This window comes from Ranitomeya imitator, chromosome 1 (genome assembly GCF_032444005.1).
Source record: "Ranitomeya imitator isolate aRanImi1 chromosome 1, aRanImi1.pri, whole genome shotgun sequence".
NCBI classification, from domain to species: Eukaryota; Metazoa; Chordata; class Amphibia; order Anura; family Dendrobatidae; genus Ranitomeya; species Ranitomeya imitator.
The window spans coordinates 1237158641-1237182617 of NC_091282.1; the positions used below are offsets into that span (position 1 = coordinate 1237158641).

Consider the following 23977-nt stretch of genomic DNA (forward strand, 5'->3'; position numbering starts at 1 on the left):
CAGTAGGATACATGTATTATATATAGGGGGAGGGTACTGTACATGCAGTAGGATACATGTATTATATATATGGGGAGGGTACTGTACATGCAGTAGGATACATGTATTATATATAGGGGGAGGGTACTGTACATGCAGTAGGAAACATGTATTATATATAGGGGGAGGGTACTGTGCAGGGGGAGGAGGACATTTTCTGAGTCAGGGGGAGGGTTTTGCAGGCTGATAAACACAGAGCCTGGCTGCTCCATGCAGTGATAGTGCCGGACTGCTGAGCACCGAGCAGGACAAAGACTCTGCAGCAACCAGGAGAGAGGCGGCCAGGAGCAGAGGAGGAAGGTACAGAGCCCGGGTCTGCCTGCCCTGTGGGTGCCCCCTGAGTGTCTGTCTGCCCCCTGTATATATACATATGGCTGCCCCGAGTGTCTGTGTGCCCCCTGTATATATACATATGGCTGCCCCTGAGTCTGTGTTCCCCCTGTATATGGCTGCCCCCTGTATATATACATATGGCTGCCCCCTGTATATGGCTCTCCCCTGTATATAGCTGCCCCCTGTGTTCCTGCCCCGACCCCTGGAGTAGCTGCCTTCAGTAGGACCCCCGATCTGCAGCTCTCATTGTGTGGCTGTTTCCTGGGGGGCTGTGTTCTGTTCCTGTGCCCCCCATGTGCTCCTCTCCTGGGTGTCCTTAGGCAGGAATCCTGAGCCTCTGCTGATCTGCGCCCATCCCCCATAGTTACATCCCCCTGCCTGGCCTGTGTGGCCCCCTGGTTGTAGAGCGCTGTGGAATATGTTGGTGCTATAACGATATTATTCCTAATTATTGGGGTCTGCTCCCTTTCTCCGGTGTCGCTGCGCCAGGTGTAGACCCTAATGGGAGCTGATCAGGCCCATTACTGACAGACAAGGGCTGGGTATATTAATGGGGGCTATTGTCCCCTCCCTCCGCTCTCCCTTCTTCTGGCTGACGGGTTTTCATTCTTTCTGGTTCCTGTGACCTCATTTTCTGCAAATTCAGTTGTGTGAAAACTGCAGCGCTCGGTCTCTTGTCAGCCATGTGTAGCGCCAGCAGATTTTCTATTATTTTTAAGATTTAATTGAAACATTTTTTTTTATTTTTTTTTTTATTGCATATAATTTGTCTTTCTTGCTATTTTTGCTCCCTTCATAATAATTTTTTTTTTTTCTCCCTTGATCCGCTAAGCTCGCCGTCTCCAGGCTGTGACAGGCCGGCGCTAGTCTTGTCGCTGCCATTAAATCTCTTAAAATCCAGCGTTGTAACGTGTGAGCGGTCGGATGACAGCGCCGGGGGTTAGTGTTGGTTCCCAGCAGTCCGCACACAATCTCTGAAGATCGCTCTTGTGGCGGATTGAAAATTTTTTTTTCTCATTAAAATATATATATAATTTTTATTTTATATTTTTTAAACAATTTGGGTAGCAAAACAACAGATTTTTGTACTGATCACCAATTATCACATTTTATTACATCACTTTGTAGTTTGTAATAACTTGCTATATTTTTTGGGTTAGTAAAATATTATTGGAATCGCTCGATCCTGTATGGCCAGAAAATGAGGATCTACCGGGGTGAATAGTTGGGTTTCTAACTTCCCTTGGTGTTAAATACTTAGCGTTATATTTATATTTTTTTCTGCATTATTCAATTCTTAAAAATTTGCAGCGTCTTGGGCTACGTACACATGAGCGTATTTTAGAAAAAATTTTTAAAAAATCCATTTTTTTTTTTTTAATGCAAAAAACTCCCAATTTTTCACCTCAAGGGCTTGTATACACATTGCAGTTTTGGTGCATTTTTTTTTTTTCTGTAGAAACCTGATATCAGCAAAGTGAACGAGAAACCTGAAGCATCGTGCACAATGCTTATTTTTGACTTGCAGGTTTGATGCAGAAAATGTTGCATCTGTGCGTTTTTCACCATTGACTTCACTCAAATCTGTGAAAAACATGTGTTTTCCTGCCAAGAGATGCAAAAATTTTCCTTAATGTGTGCACACACCCTTATTGTGATTCATTACTTTTTATACATCAGCTGTGGGTAAATTAAGACTCCCCGAAAAGCATATTAATAATTGCACTGTATGTGCAAGAGTTAGACGCTATATAGTTGATGGATTTTTTTTTTTTTTATAATTTATTTTTTTCCCTTCATGTGACCATGAGGTCCATGTTAAAACAAGTCATCTGATCAGCCCACATCCCTACTAAATAACGTTGGTCTGAGTACTCTCTGTAGCTTTTGGACAAAAATTAAAGTTTGTGTGAACATGGCGTATCCATGCCACCTTTTTTAATTTTCGCAACGGTAAATTTGCCGACGTGAATATCGCAATGTGAGCGTAACCTAATAGTTGGCAGATACCGGTACGTGTGTGTTGGAGAACATCGAACCCTTCCAATTGCGGTGGACAGAATGAAGTAGGCTTGTCTGAAAGTTCTAGGTGATCCATCATGATGATGACCACCATTCACTGTTGAACAAGAGTTGAGTTGCACCATAACCAGTGTTTCCAACAAGGCATTTTTTTTTTCCTGGCCCAATCAGTCTCCCAGTACTTGAATCTGTGCCCTGTCCTCCACGGGTGCCGATGTTTTCTTCTGCTTCTACCAGCAACCAGAAGAAAAGTTAAGACTGGTGTTTACTACTGAGGTGGACCTAATATGGGGGCTTGTTTTGGTGGCTGTGGACCTAGCGATTAATTTTTAAGACCAGTGGTAATGGCAATGTTGAGGACTAAGCTTAACCAATAGTCGAGATGCTGGATCAGTAGCAAATCTTCTCGTTTTTGGCTTTCAGATAGCCAATGAAACTTCCAATCTGGAAGTCCTCCAGTCTCTACTCCATATACAAGCAGGTCAAACAAGAATGATGACTAGGGCGGCTCAAGGAATGTGTTGGTAAGCTTGCTCCATGTAGTGGTAAGCTTGCTCCATGTAGAACATGTTCAGGGGCTCATGTCTAGTTGATGCCAGTCATATTAAAGTAGCTGGATTTTCTTGTTCTGTTTGGAGAAGCTGGTCTATAGAAGTGTTGGCAATAATCGTGGGTCAGGTCCACTTCTTGAAGCCTTCAGACTACTTGGGTGAGACTGATGTTTTTTTTTTTTATCCCCCAGTCAAAGTACAATACGTGGCATTTTGTCCTTGTATGACTCTTTACTTCTGTAGACCAAAGGTTGGAGGAAGGATGATTACATGGGCACTGTATGTCATTACTGTGCAATGTGGACAAGTAGCAGCATGTAGCCATTACACAGTGCACAGGAGCGCTGTTACTGTCAGCATATGAAGGATGAGGTATTTACACTACACCAAATTCTCAATATCTTTTGGGGGGCATGTTTCCACCTAATTCTAAGGTCCCCTGTTGGACTCGCTTTCTATATTGCTTGTGTCCAAGGATCTAGTATTGCCCCATGTGCCTTTTATCTAGCTCTAGTTTTCATGGGTTGGTGAGACCAAACATTGACTTAAGGTCTAAGGGTCCCTGATTTTCTTTTTTAGATGTTGAGCACCACTTGTAGACTTTTGGGGCACATTCTTGGGTGGACTTCCTCAGGCCATGCCCAACTGTAAGCATTCATTTTTGGTGGTTTTTTTTTGTCTAGGTCGGACACGAGTGCTGGAAAATTGGTCTATGAAGACTATAAAAATGGGTCCTCTTCATCCTGATCCATATTTTATTTATTTTTTTCAGTACCACCCACCATGGCTTCATTGTAGTTTGTTAGGTGACTCCCATGTAGTTTGAATAGATGGGTATCGAAAAGTTATGTTTCAGATGCTGAAACGATCTGACCTCAGGACCTCCTTGATCTTCTGCTATTTGGAACTTCTTCACAGCTGAGCTAGAAAACAATCCTACAGGGACTGGATGGTAACGACTGTACAAAGTCTATACTCGGTCACCAAAGATCATTCTCCTTGAGAGCACCAAGATGCTGCTATTGGTGGATATTTATTTTCTTGGAGAGCTATGAAGTCCCCGAAGTTTGGTAACGATGTACAGTTGAACGCAGATATTGTCCATTTGCAGCTCTGCGTTGGGTGTTGAGTCACATACCCACGTCACGTCCTTTGAACACTCCTTCATTAAGCTTTTTACGTAATGCTCTTGTAAATGTCTCGGGAGTGGCTGTCCTGTTTTTGGGTAGGGCTACTTTACAGTTATAAGCTGTCTCGTGAAATTTTACTCATGCTGAGATAGAAAGATGCTAGTTTCACTGGCTGTCAAAAGACCAGCAACGTATGTTCTTCATTTCCATCCAGAGTGTCACTAGGCCAAAGCGGTAGTTAACTCCTGAGATGACCGAAACTCAATTTGTACAGATGAGATCAAATTGGATGGCAGATTTGATTTGGTCCAAATCTACAGTACCCGACATAAAAAATATTGAACTCTCCTCTCCTAGACCTTAACTTGACTCCCTACTTGGTGTGTTTTAAAAATGTCTTCCAGTCTTAACCTAAATCCAGTAAAATGGTGAATTCAAAGGGTTTTTAAAGAAATTGGCAAATTTTGATTTAATTTTGATAAAAAACAACCCAAAACTCCGATAATGTTCTGATTGGGGCAGAGTTAGAATTCTGGAACCCCTGTCTGACCTATTTACTGGTCAGAGAGCTGGAGCACCGCTACATTCTAGTCAAAGTGGCTTCTTTACGAGTGGTGCTGCCGTGATAATACTTGAATCGTCCCCAGCCATCACGAATGACCCGATGGCTGTAGTCAAGAATATACAGTCCAGTGCGGTTGGGAACAGGAAAGCTGCCCCATGAGTTTGCGGCTTAATTTTTCCTTTTAAAATGAGTATCCACAGTTGCAGATGGAAAATCCTGTCCAGTGTGAACAAGTCCTTAAAGGACATCCCTTCGCTCTCACACTTGGTCCCGAATAGAGAACTGCCATCTTTTCGACGGACAGGGGTTGTCTTGGAGAAACCTTCTCAAGGTGTGAAGTACGTGGCACTTAACCTTTTATTAATGTTGATCTCTTCCCTGTCACCATTACCCTACAGAACTAAATCCTGGAAGTGTCCATATTCTAAAACCCAGTGTCTGTGACTATGGGCTAGTATTCTTGTCCTTTTACTATGTTCCTACAAACCATGTGCTTCTCTGGGATGTGTGCTCATCCTGGGCTTCCTGGTTCACAAGCAGAGATGCCGTGAAGCCACTCGGAGAGCAGGAGAAGCCGGTTACCGGATGAAAGCTCTGGTTACGTGGTGGATCTTTGCTCTTTGGCCTCCTGCGTGACGCGAGACGTTCATCCCTGGAAGTGATTCAGAGAGTGCGTCATTCCAGATTGTTTGCTTTGGAGTTAATTGCTCCACATTGTGATGTCGCAATATTTCCAGGTTCAGGTTTGTTCTGTTAACTGTTCCTGTCCTGCTTTAGCTTAAAGGAGCTGTTCGTAAGCGGCCTCATTTAAGGGGGATTATGGTACTAAAAAAATGTCATGTCATGCCAGCTATTGAATGCTTTTTGCTGTGGCCTTGGTTGGCTCTTCGGTATCTCTCCCAAAGTTTATCTCAAAGTTCCGTTTTTTTTCCTTTTGATTAACGCTGATTTTTGGATGGGTTCACTGAGGCTCGGGAGACTCTTCTGGTAGAAGTCCCCTATTCTGGGATAGTTGGCACATATGAGACAGCTATCCAACAATAAGGGGACTTCTCCCGGGCCCCAGCAAACCCATCCAAAAACCAGTTATAATTCAAAAAGAACTTTACTCGCCTATTTCATAGAACGTTAGAGTTGGAAGGAACCTCCGGGGTCATCGTGTCCATATCCCGGCTCAATGCAGGATTCACTAAACCATCGCAGACAGATGCCAGCCTCTGCTTGAAGGCTTCCACCTCTCATGGCCGCCTGTTCCACTCATTGATGCCCCTCAAAGTTTCTTTCTAATGTCTCCTCCCTTTCAGATTCATCCCATTGCTTCTAGTCTTTTCTTTGTGTAAAGGAGAATAAAGCCGTTCCCTCTCTAGCGTGACAGTCCTTCAGATATTTGTACACCGGTATGTGACAGCCCTTCAGATATTTGTAGACCAGTATTATTTCTCCTCTCGGTGTTTTTTTTTTTTTTTTGCAAGCTAAACATTCCCAGATCCTCTAACCGTTCCTCATAGGACATTATTTACACACCGGTCACCATTCTGGTAGCTCTTCTCTGAACTTGCTCCAGTTTGTTCATTTTTTCAAAATGTGGCTCCCAGAACTGGGCACAGTATTCCAGATCAGGCCTGACCAAGGAGAAGTATGAGGAGATAATGACTTCCCATGATATAGGCTTGTCTTAATACATCCTAGAACTGTTTGCCTTTTTTTGCTGCTGCATAACACTGTTGACCCAAGTCTTTTTTTCACACGTGCTGTTGCTTAGTTCTATTCCTCCCATTCTGTATATGCTTTTTTCATTTTTCTTGCACAGATGTAGGAATCTGCATTTCTCACTGTTAAATTCCATTCTGTTAGTTGATGCCCACTGCTCCAGTTTTTGAATCCTTTCGCTCTCTTCTCTTTAGTATGTTATCCCTCCTAACTTTGTGTCATCAGCAAATACAATCAGTTTACCCTCAATTCCGTCATCTAAATCATTGATTAAAGATGTTGGACAATACAGGGCCCAGGACAGAGGACTGTGGTACGTACCCCACTTGACACATTCTTCCAACTGCATGGGCAACCAAAAGTGCCATTAATTGCATTGCGCTTTGCAGACATTATCGCTGTCCCCATTGGTGCTCTTAATCTAAATTCCCTATCAGTATGTCTTTGGAGAGTGGGAGGAAACTGGAGAACCCGGAGGAAACCCACTCAAAGCTGGGGAGAACATACAAACTTCTTACAGATGTTGGATTTGAACCCAGGACTTCCACGCAGCAGTGATACCCACTGAGCCACCGTGCTGCTGCTTCATATCACTTCATTCAGGGCTAACCTCTAATAAACTTGGGCAAAATCCTCTGTTCCCATGGGGCCCGCCGGGCCCTGTGTGCACTGTATGTATGGACCAGTCTCAGAAGCTACTGACTTTCATCATTTTAACCCCTTTAGACAGCAGCAGCGTCTAAGGTTGTAAATGGGGTACCAATATCCTTCTCGTGACAGCCAGAGGTCTTCCGTGTCTGCCACTTCCGTGCACTTATGAAGATGGATGCAAAATTTTTTGACTGCTATGTTAGTGTATTTATACAAGTCCCTAAATACCAGGAATTGGACTAAAAGGAGATCACAAAGTCGTCCGGATATAAGAAGGGTAACAAGGCTGAGGGGACCACACAGCGACCTTGGTCAAGACACAGGTTGGGCAGCCAAAATTACATCCGCAGTGAAGAAAAGTCTCATTGCGACCCCCATAGTTGACCATAACGGGCATGTCGCAAAAAAAAATGACCAGGTTGGATTATTAGTGACTTGCTTTTATGGAAGCCAATGAAGCAGAGACATCTAACAATTTAGCCGTATGTCCCATTGTGGCCAAAAGTTGGCTTATAGCTCCAGCTTAAAATATGCAGCGTGTACCGCTACTCATCTATAAAAAAAAGCTATGGCTCTTGGAAGGAGGGGTGGAAATCGTCTAAGGAGTAGATAGGCCCACATAGACCAGAGCGGGCCCTGGCAACACCATATAGTATAGTGCCACCTTTCCAAAGTGGGTCCATACACGGGGAAGGCGTGGGAGGCTATATTTGTTGCCGCTATGGTAACTGAAATATTCGGGATGGAGACCTGCTTTACTGTAGGCCTTCACAGCACCCTGGAGTCTAGGAGATGTCCCCTATCTCTACGGCGCCTCCGCGAATGTTGGAAAGTACAACATATTGGCATCTGCCCATCACTGTCCATGTGCCGGTGTGTCGGTACTTCCCGTTCTCATTGTTACCATGGCAGCAAGTCGCTTCAAGATGGATTACAATCGTTCTCCCCCGTCACTCTGATAATGCTGAGCGCAGGAACAAAAGTCTGGCCTTGGGGGGGGGAGGGGGGGGGGGACACAGGTTGTAAGATTGCTAGTTAAGAGTTCTCCTTAAGTGTTTGCGGACCGTCTACGTTACCTGACGACCAAGTATTGTGAACGCTGAGTTACGAGACAAGAAAATAAGCCATTTTGTTCCTGTCGGGGTGATTGATGGCATCTTAATAAAACCTCTCCTGGCGCCGGTGTATGGTGGCACAGACTGTTTTTGGACACGGTAAAGGCTTTTTTTCTCCTTCTCTCCCTCATCTTGTTGTTCTGCTCTCGAGGCCCAATAATGGCTTTCCGAGGCGTCCGTATCCCAAGGTTTCTAGCAGAGTCTCGTTTTGCTTCCTCCTCGGAGGGCACGGTGCCAGGATTGTGAATAGTCAGCGGCGGTCTTGGGACGGAGGAGGCGGGTGGGCCGGACGGATGAATACAAGTCTGGGCTGCTCTTCTCTACCTCAAAGAACAAGCCAGATGGATCCTTCACAACAAAATGAATTTTTTTCCTTTCTGTGCAACACTTGGCGAGGGGGAGACATTTATTTTTTTTAGTCCCTTTTCTTTGTTTTGTGTAATTCCTCATAGAGTGTGTGGTGTGTTTTTTTTTTTATTTATTTTTTTTTTTTTTCCCCCCCCCCCCTTTCTCCAAATTCTTCAAAAGCACGAATGAGTTTCATGAATTTTACACGAGAATACATTTTGTTTCTTCAACTTTTTTTTCTTAGCCCAAATTGTCACATGACCCGCTAAAATAGTGCAAAATGTGTGCAAAGAATGTTTTTTTTTTTAAATAGTATAAAAAAGCTCCACGCTCTCTAACCAAAAACAAGTAAAAAAAAAAAAAAAAAACTTTAAAAGGTGCAAAAGTAGTGACTCCTGTTTGCGCATTATTATTAATAATAATAATAATAATGATGATAATAATAATAATAATTTTATTTTTTTAAGACCATTTTTACTCCGAAAGAAAGGTGCAAATATCGTGATGAATCAGCTCGCAGTGTATGGGGCTATCTGGGGCAGCGGAATTAACAGGGTTCTCTACGCTTCTCCCTTTCCCATCTGTAGGATGCACGCTCTGCCATTGTCATTCACTTGACTCGTTCATTAGAATATTTCATCTAATGCTGAAAATAATAAAAAAAAATTCCTCCAAACTGTAGGACGCTTTTTCAAATTTTTTTTCTTTTTTTCTCCCTTTGTTAGGTCAACTAAAAGAAGAGCTTGGACGGCATGCAAAGTTGTGACATATCTTCAGACAGCACTGATGATCCTCTTAGTAGTGGCCCACGGAGAAACCGAAAGCCGCGAATAGTGATTATTGGGGCGGGTCTTGCGGGTCTCTCGGCTGCAAAATTTCTCCTTGAGAAAGGATTCTCGGATGTTACGATCCTTGAGGCATCTGATCGCATTGGAGGCAGAGTTCAAAGTTTTAAACTTGGTAAGTGCCCTTTACATTTTATTGTCCCTTTTGGACAGTTCTGCCTATCACCGCTGATGACCACAGTGATTGTGAATTGTTCTACGTGATAAATGATGGGGTCCCTACTAAAACAGAAGTGCAGAGTTCTTTGTTACTTCTCATTGCATGGCTACAGTGGGGAACCATGGTCAAGCATATATCCTATCTAAAGTCTACAGATTGAGAAAGGGGTACATGTGGGTGCTTGTAAGTAGTTTTCACCTTTAGAGCTGGAATCGCAACTACACTGCTGAGTAAGAGGTATAATGTCCTCCATGTTGCTGCTGCTTCTGAACATGTGCTACATAGAGACATTAGAACAGGAATCCCTCATGACTGTGTAGGAGACACCAGTTGTCTCCATCCAGTAGCTCAGAGACAACTGATTGGGGGGAAACCCGTGGAGGGGGGAAAAATGCAGGTCATATAATGCCTAGAGATGCGTGAACAAATTAGAGTTGAAGTCTAGTCGAATTTGTCAAAAATCCACATTTAATGTGGATCCAGAAAAATAGTGATTTCCCATGTTTCTGAACCGTACAGGGCAATTAAAAGGTTGGAAGGGGGGGAAAAATGCTCACCATTATCAATCAGGTCCACGGTGCATCTTTTGATTATTCCCCACCACCACCTGTGCTGGAATTCCCAGGGTTCTCGCAGTAAGGTCCAGGGGTAATTTGCGCTTGTGTATGTAAGGTCATGGCGCACGTTGTGACCACTTGCGCAGAACCCTCCTGGGCCTTGGTGAGCTGGAGCGTTCAGCTCTAATGTTTGAGGACTGGAAACTTGGCACTAGCGGAAGGGGCCAGAAGATGCAACAAGGACCAGGTGGTTGATGCGGAGTAGTGGAGACATGAGCATGGAGGGGATTATAAGGAAATATATATTTATCATTTATTTTTTATATTTTTTTTTAACAAGTTGTTTTCTATGCTTTGGGGTCTGTAGAGACCTTAAATTTGTGAAGACTAACTTCTCCTCAAATCGAATTTCTCAGGGGGGAAAAAAAATTGTGAAAAAGTACATCTTGAATTTTGCAAGATCCGCTCATTCTAGTTCCTCATGTACAAAGTATTTTCCAGTTCTGTTTTTTTTGGCTGATCTGTGGTCCACATGACTTTGTTCCTTTATTTATTTTTATTTTTTGAAGAACGCGCTACTTTTGAACTGGGAGCTACCTGGATCCATGGCTCAAACGGCAATCCCATATATCATCTAGCAGAAGACAATGGCCTACTGGAGGAAACCACAGATGGAGAGAGAAGTGTTGGTCGCATCAGTCTTTACTCCAAGAATGGAGTGGCTCACTACCTCACCAGCAACGGAAAGCGGATCCCGAAAGATGTGGTTGAAGAATTCAGTGATGTTTATAACGAGGTGAGGCTCTCCCTGATCTGTGTCCAAATTTTGCCAACCGGTGACTATCTTTTTATCTTCTTGGATCTGATGAACCAGCTAGCTCGAGTCCTTTACTTTGATTCCTTTAGACTTGGTGTAGTAAGATGCACCAAATGCATTAAGAGGTGTGTGTGTACCCCTGCCAGAAAAGTGTGCTATCCCCTGCCTTCTACACCTCTTTGTTCTGTAAATGTTTGGTGAATTTGTTGAGCGTACATGTTCATGCCCTGTCCTGCCTGAACTTCATTAACTTTTGAAAAAGTTGGCAGAGCAGGCCAGGACGGGCGTTACAACGCCAGAAGATTCAACTGAGTTTTCCCAACATCTTACGACGGTTCAAACAGTTAATTTTTGCCAAAAAATACCCAAATACCCAAATCAAAAACAACTGGACCTTGTTTGGGCTCACTGTGCAGTAGTCCAGATTACACACCCTTAGGGCAGTCTCGCACATCCAGATAATTCTGGTACCGGAAAAATCGGTACCGGAATTATCCGTGTGCCGGTGCGTTTCTGTGGCACATCAGTGTGCCCACTGGGTACCACACGCACCGTGCAGGAGACAGCGCTAAAGTTTAGCGCTGTCCCCTGCATCTGGTGCTGAAGCCGCGATTCATATCTTCCCTGCAGCAGCGTTTGCTGTAGAGAAGATATGAATAATCGTGTTTAAAATAAAGATCCATGACCCCACCCCCCTCCCACCCCCTGTGCGCCCCCCCCGCTGTTATTAAAATACTCACCCGGCTCCCTCGCTGGCTGGCGCTGCTTCCTGTCCTGGCCGCACCTTCTACTGTATGAGCGGACACATGGTGCCACTCATTTACAGTAATGAATATGCGGCTCCACCCCTATGGGAGGTGGAGCCGCATATTCATGATTGTAATGGGCGGCCCCACGTGACTTCTCATACAGTAGAAGGTGCGGCCAGGACAGGAAGCAGCGCCAGCCAGCGAGGGAGCCGGGTGAGTATTTTAATAACAGCGGGGGGGCGCAAAGGGGTTGGGGGGGGGGGGGGTTTGGGGTCATGGATATTTATTTTAAACACGATTATTCATATCTTCTCTACAGCAAACGCTGCTGCAGGGAAGATATGAATGGCGGCTTCAGCACCAGTGGGGGGGACAGCGCTTACAGTGGCGCTGTCTCCTGCACGGCACACGGACTGCACACGGACAACGTTCGTGTGCGGTACGTGTTTTACATGGACCCATTGACTTTAATGGGTCCGTGTAATCTGTGCGGAGACACGGTCCGCAAAAAATCAATGACTTCTGCATAGATGCATTGACTTCACTGTGTCTACGTGTGTCAGTGGCTCCGGTACGTGAGGAAACTGTCACCTCACGTACCGGAGCCACTGACGTGTGCAACCGGCCTTAGGAAGTCTGTCCCACCATATGCTGCAGATGGGGAAAGCGGGTCCTTTTGTGGTTGGCTCCATGTCCTGGGCAATATTCACATCAAAAATTCACCAAACACATGACTGATTAACGTGTGTGTGTATGTATGTAATATATATATATATATATATATATATATATATATATATATATATATATATATATATATATATATATATATATATATATATATATATATATATATATATATATATCTCTATCCCATAATAGATTGCAGATTTTACTACTTCATATATAGGCGTGACTTAAGGATGGAGGCGAGGAGCAGTGATTCTGGCCGTTGGGTGTTGAATACGCAGAGTCACTCATTCATAGAAATATATCTCCCGTCATGTTTCCGCCTCGGCTGCTGAATAATGCCGTGCCTCGTCCTGCTTTTCTGAGATGTCAGAACGTGTTTGTCATCACTGATGCCTCCACATAACGTTGTCATATTAATGAGCCTGAACGTCTCCTCGTCGTCAGGCCGCTCAGCCCCCTGGTATCTCTGTGACCTTTACATGCTAGTTAGGAAATGCTTTTCCTGCCTCGTCTAAAAAGGGATAAATGCGACATTCTAATGATCTGGAATTTAACACTGAGCGGGCTTTGTGCCTTTTTTGTTCCTGCCCAAAGTCATGATTACAAATGTCTTCCGACCAGAGGTGAGACTTCTTGTATTGCTGATCCCCGTCTCTGTATTAATGAGCCGTTTCTTGGTTTTGTGTGCACAAGTTGGGAGCGGTTTATTGTAAGGCACCCATATTCTGGTCTGGTTCCTCCAGAAGCCGGCAGGTTGGTCATGTGCCCCCCGCTCTACTCCAGAGACTGGTTGACTGATGGTAACTCAATGAAGACGTCTGATCTTGTCTTTTGCGCACGAGCCGCTCAGCGCACGCAGCGTTTGATGCCATCCCGCTGGGACGCTTCCGCACTTCCAATCTGACCTAATCGTCTGTGCAGAATCAAATTTTCATGGCGATGCGGCCAAGGCTGTGTCCCAAATGTGATCGCATCTTGCTGGGTTGTGCACACAACCTACTTCTGGATAAAACTGAAGCGTCCCATCTACTAAATGAGATGTCCTGTTCACCTGCTTTTTAGGAAAATTTAAGGTGGCAGTCTTCTGACTAGGATCTTATTTCTTGAGTATAGAGAGCATTTTTATTTTTTTTATACTCTGGAGGAACTGCCCCTGTTCGGTGCCTTGATGTTCATTGATATGAATGGAGGCCGGGTAATACTTGGATTCTCCTGCGGAGGCGCTGCTTGGAAATTGAACACTTTGATCTGTTTGGCCAATGTAAGAAGGGTCACATGACAGAGAACCTCTTTCGATATTTAGGAAGCACTCCCCTAAAAAGATTCAGTACACCCAGATCTTTATCAGGCTATCAAACTCTTGGCTTTTGGTAATTATTTCCACATACATGGAGAGCAGTTTATGGCATTCCTATAGGCACCAGATGCCGTAAATACAAGGTCCCACTAATCTTTAGGCACTCGCATGTGAAAAGCGTCTCTAGGGTGTTTGGCCATTTCCTAAGATGGCCTCATATCTAAGATCACTGCTACCCTGATCTGTCCTGCTGGTAATCGCCCTTTTCCTCCCCACCCCCACCATAATATTGTCTGTTCTCTATGGGTAGGCTACTCTGGTATTAGCTTATTGTTCTCGTGGGGAAAACGTCCTACCGTATTCATTGGTGGAATGGCCATGGTCCAGTCACAAACCAGCAATTATAATATTAACCTGAGAGGCTGGTCTAGAAATCTGACCTCCATGTTGACTCTCTAAATTAGACCTACACACAAAGAAAGATGTTCACATGTGAGGGCATCCTGGAAGCTGATGTGATCCATTCCATATTTCTCTCTCCCTTAGGGACAGAGAATCAGAATGCAAAGTTTGATATTTCTGTAGGTTTTCTCCATTTTATTTTGTAACTGGTTTTTGCATATTTGTATGTCACTCTTTATTCCCATATTTTTGTACCCTTTTTTTTATTGTAAGCACTGTACCTTTTTCTATTAAAGCTTAAAACTTTACGTCTGACCTTGCATGCTCTAAAGAATACATAGCCAAGTGTGTAATCCTTATGATTGGCAGACAGTAGTAGTAATATTTCCGGGACTCATCGCCCGTGTAAGAGTGGGGTGTGTGGACTGTCGGTGTGTGATTTATGCTCCCATTGTAGCATAGGACAGAGGTTGAATGCTGGACTGAGTGAGGGGAGATAGATTAACCCTTGCAAGCGCAACCCCAAGTCACATGCTGAGAAGCGGGTACGTGACACTCGTAGCTTGCCTTGTGATTCCACCTCCATTGAGACCGGCGTTCTTTTCGATATGGATGTTCCAGGAGCAGAAGTAAATTTGAACCTCGGCACAGAAAAGGCGGAGGCATAGTTTTAGATCTTCCATCTTGAATGCAGGAGGAGCTGAACCACCGTCTCGGTGAAAGTGGCAGAAGGAGGTAAATGGAAAGCGCCAGGTAGAGCGACTATACATGACAGACCGTCTCCATTTCAGTGCCAGGATCACTTAGCAGTATGATGCAGTCTTAGTAGAATAACCGATGTGCTCCTTTGATTTTAAAGCATATGTTTGACCTATTGCATCCCTCTAGCCGCCGGCAGGGCATGTCATGTGCTTGGTAGCTTTCGAACTCGGTGGCTGTCATTCTTGATGTCTAATGACCTCTGGCTGCTTCGTCAGGTCTGTAGGGAATAGTAAAATGTAATGACAAATGAAGATCAGCGGATGGCCTAATTTTCATTAATGAAATTCCTGTGACTAATGGGCGATCACAGAATAACGGTGACGGCAGACGAGAAGATACTTAGTTAGTATGTGGGCACACCCTACGGGCACAGGCCATATATTGGTATTCAAGGCACAATCTGCTAGAAATGAAAGAATACACCAGGGTTTTCTCCAAGTGCGGTCGGTCATTGAGCTTCTCTTCTGCTAAGGCTCTGGACAAGAGGGCATGTTAGGAACTGGGGCATGTTAGGAAGTGGAGCTGTGTTGTAGTTTTCTGCCCGGTGGGTGGCTATGACTTGTCGTTATGTGACCACGATGACTGCCCTAACAGTAAAGAATCCTCTTCTATGTTGGTGGAAAAACCTTCTCTCCTCCAGACGCAAAGAATGCCCCCTTGTGCCCGTCACCTTCCTTGGTATAAACAAATCCTCAGCGAGATATTTGTATTGTCCCCTTATATACTTATGCATGGTTATTAGATCGCCCCTCAGTCGTCTTTTTTCTAGACTAAATAATCCTAATTTCGCTAATCTATCTAGGTATTGTAGTTCTCCCATCCCCTTTATTAATTTTGTTGCCCTCCTTTGTACTCTCTCTAGTTCCATTATATCCTTCCTGAGTATTGGTGCCCAAAACTGGACACAGTACTCCATGTGCGGTCTAACTAGGGATTTGTACAGAGGCAGTATAATGCTCTCATCATGTGTATCCAGACATCTTTTAATGCACCCCATGATCCTGTTTGCCTTGGCAGCTGCTGCCTGGCACTGGCTGCTCCAGGTAAGTTTATCATTAACTAGGATCCCCAAGTCCTTCTCCCTGTCAGATTTACCCAGTGGTTTCCCGTTCAGTGTGTAATGGTGATATTGATTCCTTCTTCCCATGTGTATAACCTTACATTTATCATTGTTAAACCTCATCTGCCACCTTTCAGCCCAAGTTTCCAACCTATCCAGATCCATCTGTAGCAGAATACTATCTTCTCTTGAATCCATGGTGGGTCTAGACTTTGGGGGTTTTTGCAACCTCTTTGTGCAATGATGCAATGGGTTGCCCGGGACTGAGTTATTGATGGCCTAATCTTGGTAGATATCCTTGGTCATCAATAAGAGATTGGTCAATGCCAGGCCCTCACCGGTCAGCTTTAAGTGCTCTGGTAATGGCCGGATGTGAACGTGATGGAACATTAAACTACTGATGGGGCTGCTGTCTGGACGCACCAGTTCCATATAGTATGACAACTGTACTTCTAAGACATGTTGACCCAACATATGCCAAGATTCCCTTTGCCATGCGTTGAAGAGGTTTGATTTGCTACCTCAGGCATACATTGGGAGAAATGTGAAGAGCACAAATGTTGGGTCGCGTGAGGAATCAGCAGGTAATATTAATATGTAATATTTCCATGACTATATATTTTTAGGGTGGCTAAAGACTGGAAAGTGTCTTCCCAACTATCAGATTTTGGATCTATACACAACCCTAGAGTTCTACAGCCTTCCAACCATGTTGGAAATCTATAACCTTTTATTATTCACCTTGCTTTTCTCCTAAAACATGTCCGCTTGGTATTCTGGAAATGGTTCCCCTGAATGTTTGCCTTTTTCCTGTTTCTAAAATGAATTTTCTTTTGATCATCCTTGACCCAATTAAGTCCTTCAGTTCGGTTCTATTAAATGTAACATTTCCGGAGTTGTGGGTAACGATGTTCTTACGAATGTGAACTTGTTTCAGGCTCGAAGATCACTTGGCATTGTAGATTCTGATGAAATGTTCAACAAATGTACTTTCCTGCTGATTGAACAGATAGGGCCCTTAGGGTACTGAGGAGATTGTATTCTTCACCACCCTTCCAAGGTTTTTCTTAACACAGTCATCCTCTTGAATTTTCTTAATCGTCTTTAGATACATCTGCTTTTTATCTTTATTTATCTTTTCCTTCAAGAGTTTTATATCATAGCAACAGGGTTCTTCATCTATGGTGTACTGACTGGGACACCCACGTTCTCATAAGTGGGATCTCCCCTTCCATCAAGCATTTATCACCTATCCTGTTCTTGTGCCACAAATACGCTGGATGGGGAACAGGTGTGGTAGTTCACCCCTGATTTACACTGATCTGTAGGATGTTTGTGAATAAAATTGGATCATGGAGCATAAAATTGCTTTGCTACTGAATGGTCATTATTGAAATAATGTGGTCACAGTCTGAGCTGGTTGGACCCAGTTGACGATGTTGTTTTCTTCTGCTCCAGGTCTATAACCTGACTCAGGAGTTCTTTCAGAATGGAAAACCAGTTAATGCGGAAAGTCAAAACAGCGTTGGCGTTTTTACCCGGGACGTGGTACGGAAACGCATCAAGGATGATCCTGATGATTCGGAGACCACGAAGAGGCTGAAACTGGCTATGATTCAGCAATACCTAAAGGTAAATTACCAAAATGTCCGTTTTAATGCCTCCATAATGGAAATGTCTACGGTTGTGGTGTGTTGGTTTTTTTTTTTCTGTTGATAACGTAACCCCCACCAACTTCCAAGTAGTACAGTTCTCCGCCATTGACACAACCACTTGGTCTATCAGCTAAGGACTAAAATTATCAGCCAGACTTTAATTGCTAGGTAAAGTGTACCATTTTGATTCCTTACCAGAGTCCTGCCCTTAGGCTATCCACAAGCGTGAGAAGGCTAAAATGGCTCCACTATAAATGTACATGCTCGGTTAACCTTGAGTAGGTGAATAAAGTGGAACTCTCTTTGTAAATTAAAGTAATGCAAGGTCAAACTAAGTAAAATGCCACCAAAAAGATGTAATCGAAAGAGGAATGTAGTCATTCAGGGTCCACGCTGCCAAAGGTCCAAAAATATGGATGCGGTTTATCTTATCAGTGCGTTTCAAGGTTTACAAATCTCGTCATCAGGACATAACCACATTAAACATCCTTGTCTTTAATGTGTTTTTGTCCTGATGAAGAGGTTTGAAAACTTGACACTTTGCCGACACAAACCGCATCCATATCTTATCCTAGACGTTGATCGTACTTTGGACCTTTTGACAACGTGGATTCTGAATCTTTCGTGTCCAAGTTCTTAATTTTACTTACCAAAAAGATGTAGACCTCCACACACTAAAAATATTACGGCGCATGCACAAAAATCATTTCATGTCCATTGCAGATTTCAAGTGCTTGCTAAAGCTCCGCGTTTCTTCCTGGAAGGCAAGACTTTTGATTTTTCTCTTATGGTCTCTTTTTTTTTTTTTCTTTTTTTTTTTCTACCAGGTGGAAAGCTGCGAGAGTAGTTCACACAGTATGGATGAAGTTTCCCTCAGCGAATTTGGGGAATGGACCGAAATCCCTGGTGCCCATCACGTAATTCCTTGTGGCTTCATTAAGATTGTAGAGCTGCTGTCAGCCTCCATCCCAAAATCTGTCATCCAACTGAGTAAGCCGGTGAAGTGCATCCACTGGAACAGGTCCATCCGCAAGCAGATCGAAGGAATGGCTGACCACAACAACGACCAGATGGAGGACAAAGGTTATCCCGTGTTTGTGGAGTGCGAAGACTACGAGTTCATCCCTGCAGATCATGTGATCGTCACGGTGTCTCTGGGTGTCCTTAAGAAATGTCACGAGACTTTATTTCATCCTTGCCTTCCCGAAGACAAAGTTATGGCTATTGAAAAATTAGGGATCAGCACCACCGACAAGATATTTTTGGAATTCGAAGAACCTTTCTGGAGTCCTGAGTGTAACAGCATCCAGTTTGTGTGGGAAGATGATGCAGAATGTGAAAGTTTGACCTATACCGAGGAGATGTGGTACAAGAAGATCTGCAGCTTCGATGTGCTCTATCCTCCAGAGCGCTACGGTTATGTGCTGAGCGGATGGATCTGTGGTGAGGAAGCCTTGATTATGGAAAAGTACGATGACGAAACCGTTGCCGAAACCTGCACTGAGCTGCTGCGCAAATTTACAGGTTGGTATTATACGCTTATGTTTTTTAGGTCAAAACATAGTCCTTATTTTAGAAAAGGCCTCTTTAAAGGCCCGCATTTAGGGATTTCCAACTCAAGCGGAGAGCTCTGAAATATCACAGAATAGATTGGGTGACCGCGCATGTGCACCACTGCCCGTTCGACCTCCTGTGAGTTATCGGAGTGCTGCATTCAGCTATTTCTGGCAATCCCAGAGACAATGCTCTTGTGGTCCCACAGATAACGAGTGGGCAGAGATACTCATGCGCTCTACTCTGCCACCTCCAGAAGTCCTATAGACCATGAATACATATACTGTACTTGGATATCTCAGTTGGTCTCCTAGAAGGTGAATAGTGGGGGGGGGGGGGGGGGAAGGGGGGTTTGTGCATAAATGGACACTGCTCCGTTTTTAACAAGCACTTCTCAGAATCCGTGAGGGCTGTTCATTTAGCAAGTGACCACCTAACCTGTGGATAAATTATACCTTGCCAAAATGGGACCACTGCTTTTAGGAAATGGCAGGATAAAAAATTTGGCCTCTGCTCCATTTTTGCACACTGTGAGGGTATTGACGTGCAAAAGTGTTTCTTGTTATCGACACCGTGTCCCATCTCTGCATTCGCTTTGGTTGTAAAGGCCCATAGGGACTTGTGCTTCTGTACCGGATCTTGTGCTTGACACAGCATTGCAAAATTTGTAGAAACCTCTGAAAAACTGTTTTGACATTTTGCCCATTGCCCGGAGCAGATCGTTATGAACATATGACAGATTCTTTGGCTTGAACATCCTCTTGACTCCAGCACTAACAATCAGTAATGTCAATCTCACCGCCACCACGGTGACCACACATTCATATCAAACTGTCGGCACTCAACATACTTGTCATTCACGCCGATCCGATGGGACGTTTTTGTTGAGATTTATGAGTAGCCACTTCAATCATAATGACTGGAACCGGCAAATACTTTCATCACTTTTTACGCTTTTCCTGCGGGAGGATGTAGTGGCCGTACTTACTGCGAAGCTTTCTAGTGTTTGATTGAGGCTCTAACATTTATAGAAGACCATTGTCTGAAGAGGCGGTGTAATAGTTCAGTTATGTAACGAGGTGGAACTCTATCGTGCTGTGGTTCATATTTTTTTTACTGTAGGTCTCATCTCTTGAGTTTTTCCATCAGGTGGTGAGTTGGGGAAGTCAAGTACAACTTATCAGCCCGTTACATAGACTGCCCATTGTGGGTTTTTGAGAAGTGTAATTCTTGATCTGTCCTGCGGGAGTGCTGCAGGGAAATTACCAGGTTTCTTCAAAACAAACAAACTAAAAAAAAAAAAAACCAAAACATCCAATTGTTAATTCTCTCCTCTGTTCACTAATTAAATAAATGTTCTCCAAGGCACAGAAGCCCCTGTAAAATATTCATAACAAATTAAAACAAAAGCTAATTAACTGTACGTGATTCTACTTGAGCACAAGATTAGAGGACACTTAGGACTTGGCGTAGCGCCTCCTGTCTGACATATGAGTTTCCCCCACGTAATACGATATGTCTGGGCTTTCAGTGTTTACTTGTCTTCACTGTCTAAATGAAGGTCAGGAAGACATTGATTAAAATAACTGGGATATTAATGAACTAACTGCAGAATATTTTTCATTAGAAAAAAAAAAACTGCTTTTTTTTCACAAACTCATTATATAATTTTATCTTAGCTTTTTTTTTTTTTCTTACCACTAGGCAATCCAAACATTCCAAAGCCTCGGCGCATCCTGAGGTCCTCCTGGGGCAGTAACCCTTACGTCCTCGGATCTTATTCTTACACTCAAGTTGGCTCCAGTGGAGCAGATGTTGAGAAGCTCATGAAGCCACTGCCTTATACTGAGAGCTCAAAAACCGCGGTAAGTAGGAACGGTAATTCTGTTTTTGATCCTTCATTTGTTGATCTCTTCTACCCAAAATCGAAGCACTCAATTTTATTTTTTTCTGTCCTCCATTTGAGGTGAATTCTAAATTGTCCTCAACATCCAACTCTTCAAGAACATCTCTAAAGTTTCTCAAACCTTTTAGGTGCCTCATGATGGTTTTCAAGACCAAGAGAGGGGAATGTTTGTTGGTGGTTGTACCTCTTCTAAGTTCTAATAAAAATCAGAAACCAAAAATGTTAGGGGTATGTGTCAAATTTTTGAGGTTGGCATTTGAGTCCCGAAACCTTGTGAGGGACCAAAATATAAAAGACCTCCCGTTGGGTCTACTGTACTTCTTAAGAGCCCTCTTGGGCCTACCAGAGTAAAGAGTATGTGGTCTCTGAGCTATTCAGTCAAAGGCGATACTTTAGTGGGTTAAAATATCATCATGGAGTTTCGTCTAGGGACAAATGCCCTTATGGTCTGTATTGATGGGGGCATGCTGAATACTGTAAATTTTTTTCCACCGGTTGGAGACCACTTCTCTGCATCCACACCGATGAACATTGATGTGACTCTTCACCATGCCCACTGACGGGCAACACCAGAGGACCAGGAGAGTTGGACTCATACTTTTGAGGTTTCACCTATAGGTCTATCAAACTGATGCTGTCTTAACGATTTTTTTTATTTTTTTTTTTTATAGCCCATGCAGGTGATGTTCTCCGGAGAGGCCACTCACAGAAAGTATTATTCCACAACCCATGGTGCTTTGCTGTCCGGCCAGAGGGAGGCCATTCACCTAGCCGATATGTACCAAGACTTCTTACAATGCAACAACTGAGAGTCGCCGCTCTACAGCCGCCGACTCCCAGCCTGTGACTACCAGTGTGTGTCCGTATTATAATAAATTTTTTTTTTCTTTTTTTTTTTTTTTTAAATGTTAAAAGTAGAAACGTTTTTATCCTTTTAATAAAAATAAAAAAATACTAAATATTTAAAAATGAAAAAACTAAGAAAAAAAAAAGACAAGTCTGTAGCAAATTCATGTACTGTATTGGTAACGGGGAAGAGTGCTCCTCTGGCCTTTTCCCTTTTATTTTATTTTTTTTTTCTCCACTTTTGTCCTTTACATCTTGCACACCTGGTGCCTTTTTGGGGGATTTTCTTTTTCTGTATTGTAAGTGCCTTCGATTTAATAATAAATACTACAAAAAAATCAATAATAAATACTACAAAAAATCAATAAAAGAACATCAGGTGGGAAAGTTCTTCTGCCTTTTTTTTTTTTTTCTTGGTCTTTTACTGTAAATGTAGCAACATTAGCTGATTGCTGTAAAATGACAGAATGGGGTTGACTTTTTGTTCTTAGTCTATCCATACCCCTCCCTTCTATGCCTCAGTTTAGAGCTTCCTACCGCTTGGGTATTAAGGCTCAATTATTTTTACATCGGTCAATTAAAAAAAAAAAGTTGTCAGGGATTTTTATTCATACAACTCAACTCCTACACTTTGGATGATGGTGTGATGTCAAGATTAATGGAAAATAAGATCCTATTGTTTTATAACAAGTAATTTTTTTTTTTTTTGCACTAGGATTTTTTTTTGTATTTTTGACTCTCACTTCCTGTTCTTTACAGAAGACTTTTCAGCAGCCTCATTATGATGACAGACAAAATTATTACAGGTAGCACCTCTATTTATAGGAGCCGTCATTCACAATAGCTGATGTCACAGCTCACCTCCTCCTGTACAATGACTGATCAAATAAGATGCACCTCTACCAATAGGTGATGTCACAGCTCACCTCTTCCTGTATGACTGACTCCTTTTTTTGTAGTAAATACACAGGATCCACCATTCACAATAGGTGATGTTACAGCTCACCTCCTCCTCCTGTACAATGACTGATAACACCTCTATATACAGTAGATAACACAGGATCCACCATTCATAATAGGTGAAATCACAGCTCACCTCCTGTACAATGACTGATATCATCTCTATATACAGTAGATAACACAGGATCCACCATTCACAATAGGTGATATCACAGCTCACCTCCTCCTCCTGTACAATGACTGATAACACCTCTATATACAGTAGATAACACAGGATCCACCATTCATAATAGGTGGTGTCATATCTCACCGTCTGTACAATGACCTTATCACACGCTCATTAGATGCAATAATACAAATGAATCTGTTCATTGCTGCTAATGTGCATGTGAATTTCCTGAAACAAGAATTGAGTGAAATATTATTGTAGAGGGGGGAAAAAAACTGTAATAATAATTAAAAAAAACCCTGTTATAACGCAGTAAGAAACTTCTACTTCATAGCGATCTCAGCAAGTTTTCATTTCATTAGATTGTAAACTTACATAATGTATTTCTACCCTTTTTAACAATTCCTGGAAATCTGATCCACACCTGAATGTCACCGATAAAAGGGACAATGCCTGATGGGAGCAGGTGGACACAACGATGCCAAACTTCTCTGTATTGTGTAATTACATGGTAAATAAAGCATGAATGTTCTAGTTTTTGTATATGCGCTATGATTTTTTTTTTCTTATTTTTTTGGGGGGGGCTAAAAAAGTCCCGGCTGTCGTGGAATACAGTAGATTTATTAAGGTTTTTTGTTGGCTACCTTTTTGATATGAAATGTTGCCACTTTCTAGGCTAGCTTTAAAGGAGCCTTCCAGGTTTTATACCATAGAACGCTTATTCTCAGGCTCGAGTATTGAAATCCCCTTCCCCTGCTCTGTCTGATTGTTCCTGCATTGCACCCCTCCCAACTCAGTGACGAGCAGTATTCTTGTTGTGCCAAAAAAAAAAGTAAATGTGTCTCGTTATCCACAGCAGATTGCGCCGCCCCATGCAGCTTGCCGCCCTAGGTATTGGACCTAGAGTATTTCACAGAAAATACGGCGCTATATACCTCATTGTCACGTCTTTTTTTACACAATACTGAGAACGTGCTCAACATGTCTGATCCAACCATCATTATAATAAATCGGGGTCACGATCTAAAGCTGCATGATACAGTCACCAGTCAGCATCTGTCGAATTACAGTGACCAAGTGC

General features: G+C 43.0%; 1 protein-coding gene across 1 annotated transcript; it reads left to right on the forward strand.

Annotated features, from left to right (window-relative positions):
* The first annotated feature begins 204 nt into the window (after window positions 1–204).
* SMOX (spermine oxidase) lies at window positions 205–23430 on the forward strand. Its single transcript, XM_069745154.1, has 7 exons — window positions 205–339; window positions 9190–9424; window positions 10596–10822; window positions 17265–17438; window positions 18289–18985; window positions 20720–20880; window positions 21593–23430. Exons 2-7 carry the CDS (start codon window positions 9217–9219, stop codon window positions 21728–21730), a joined length of 1605 nt encoding a protein of 534 aa, XP_069601255.1. The 5' UTR covers window positions 205–339; window positions 9190–9216; the 3' UTR covers window positions 21731–23430.
* The last annotated feature ends 547 nt before the right edge of the window (window positions 23431–23977 follow it).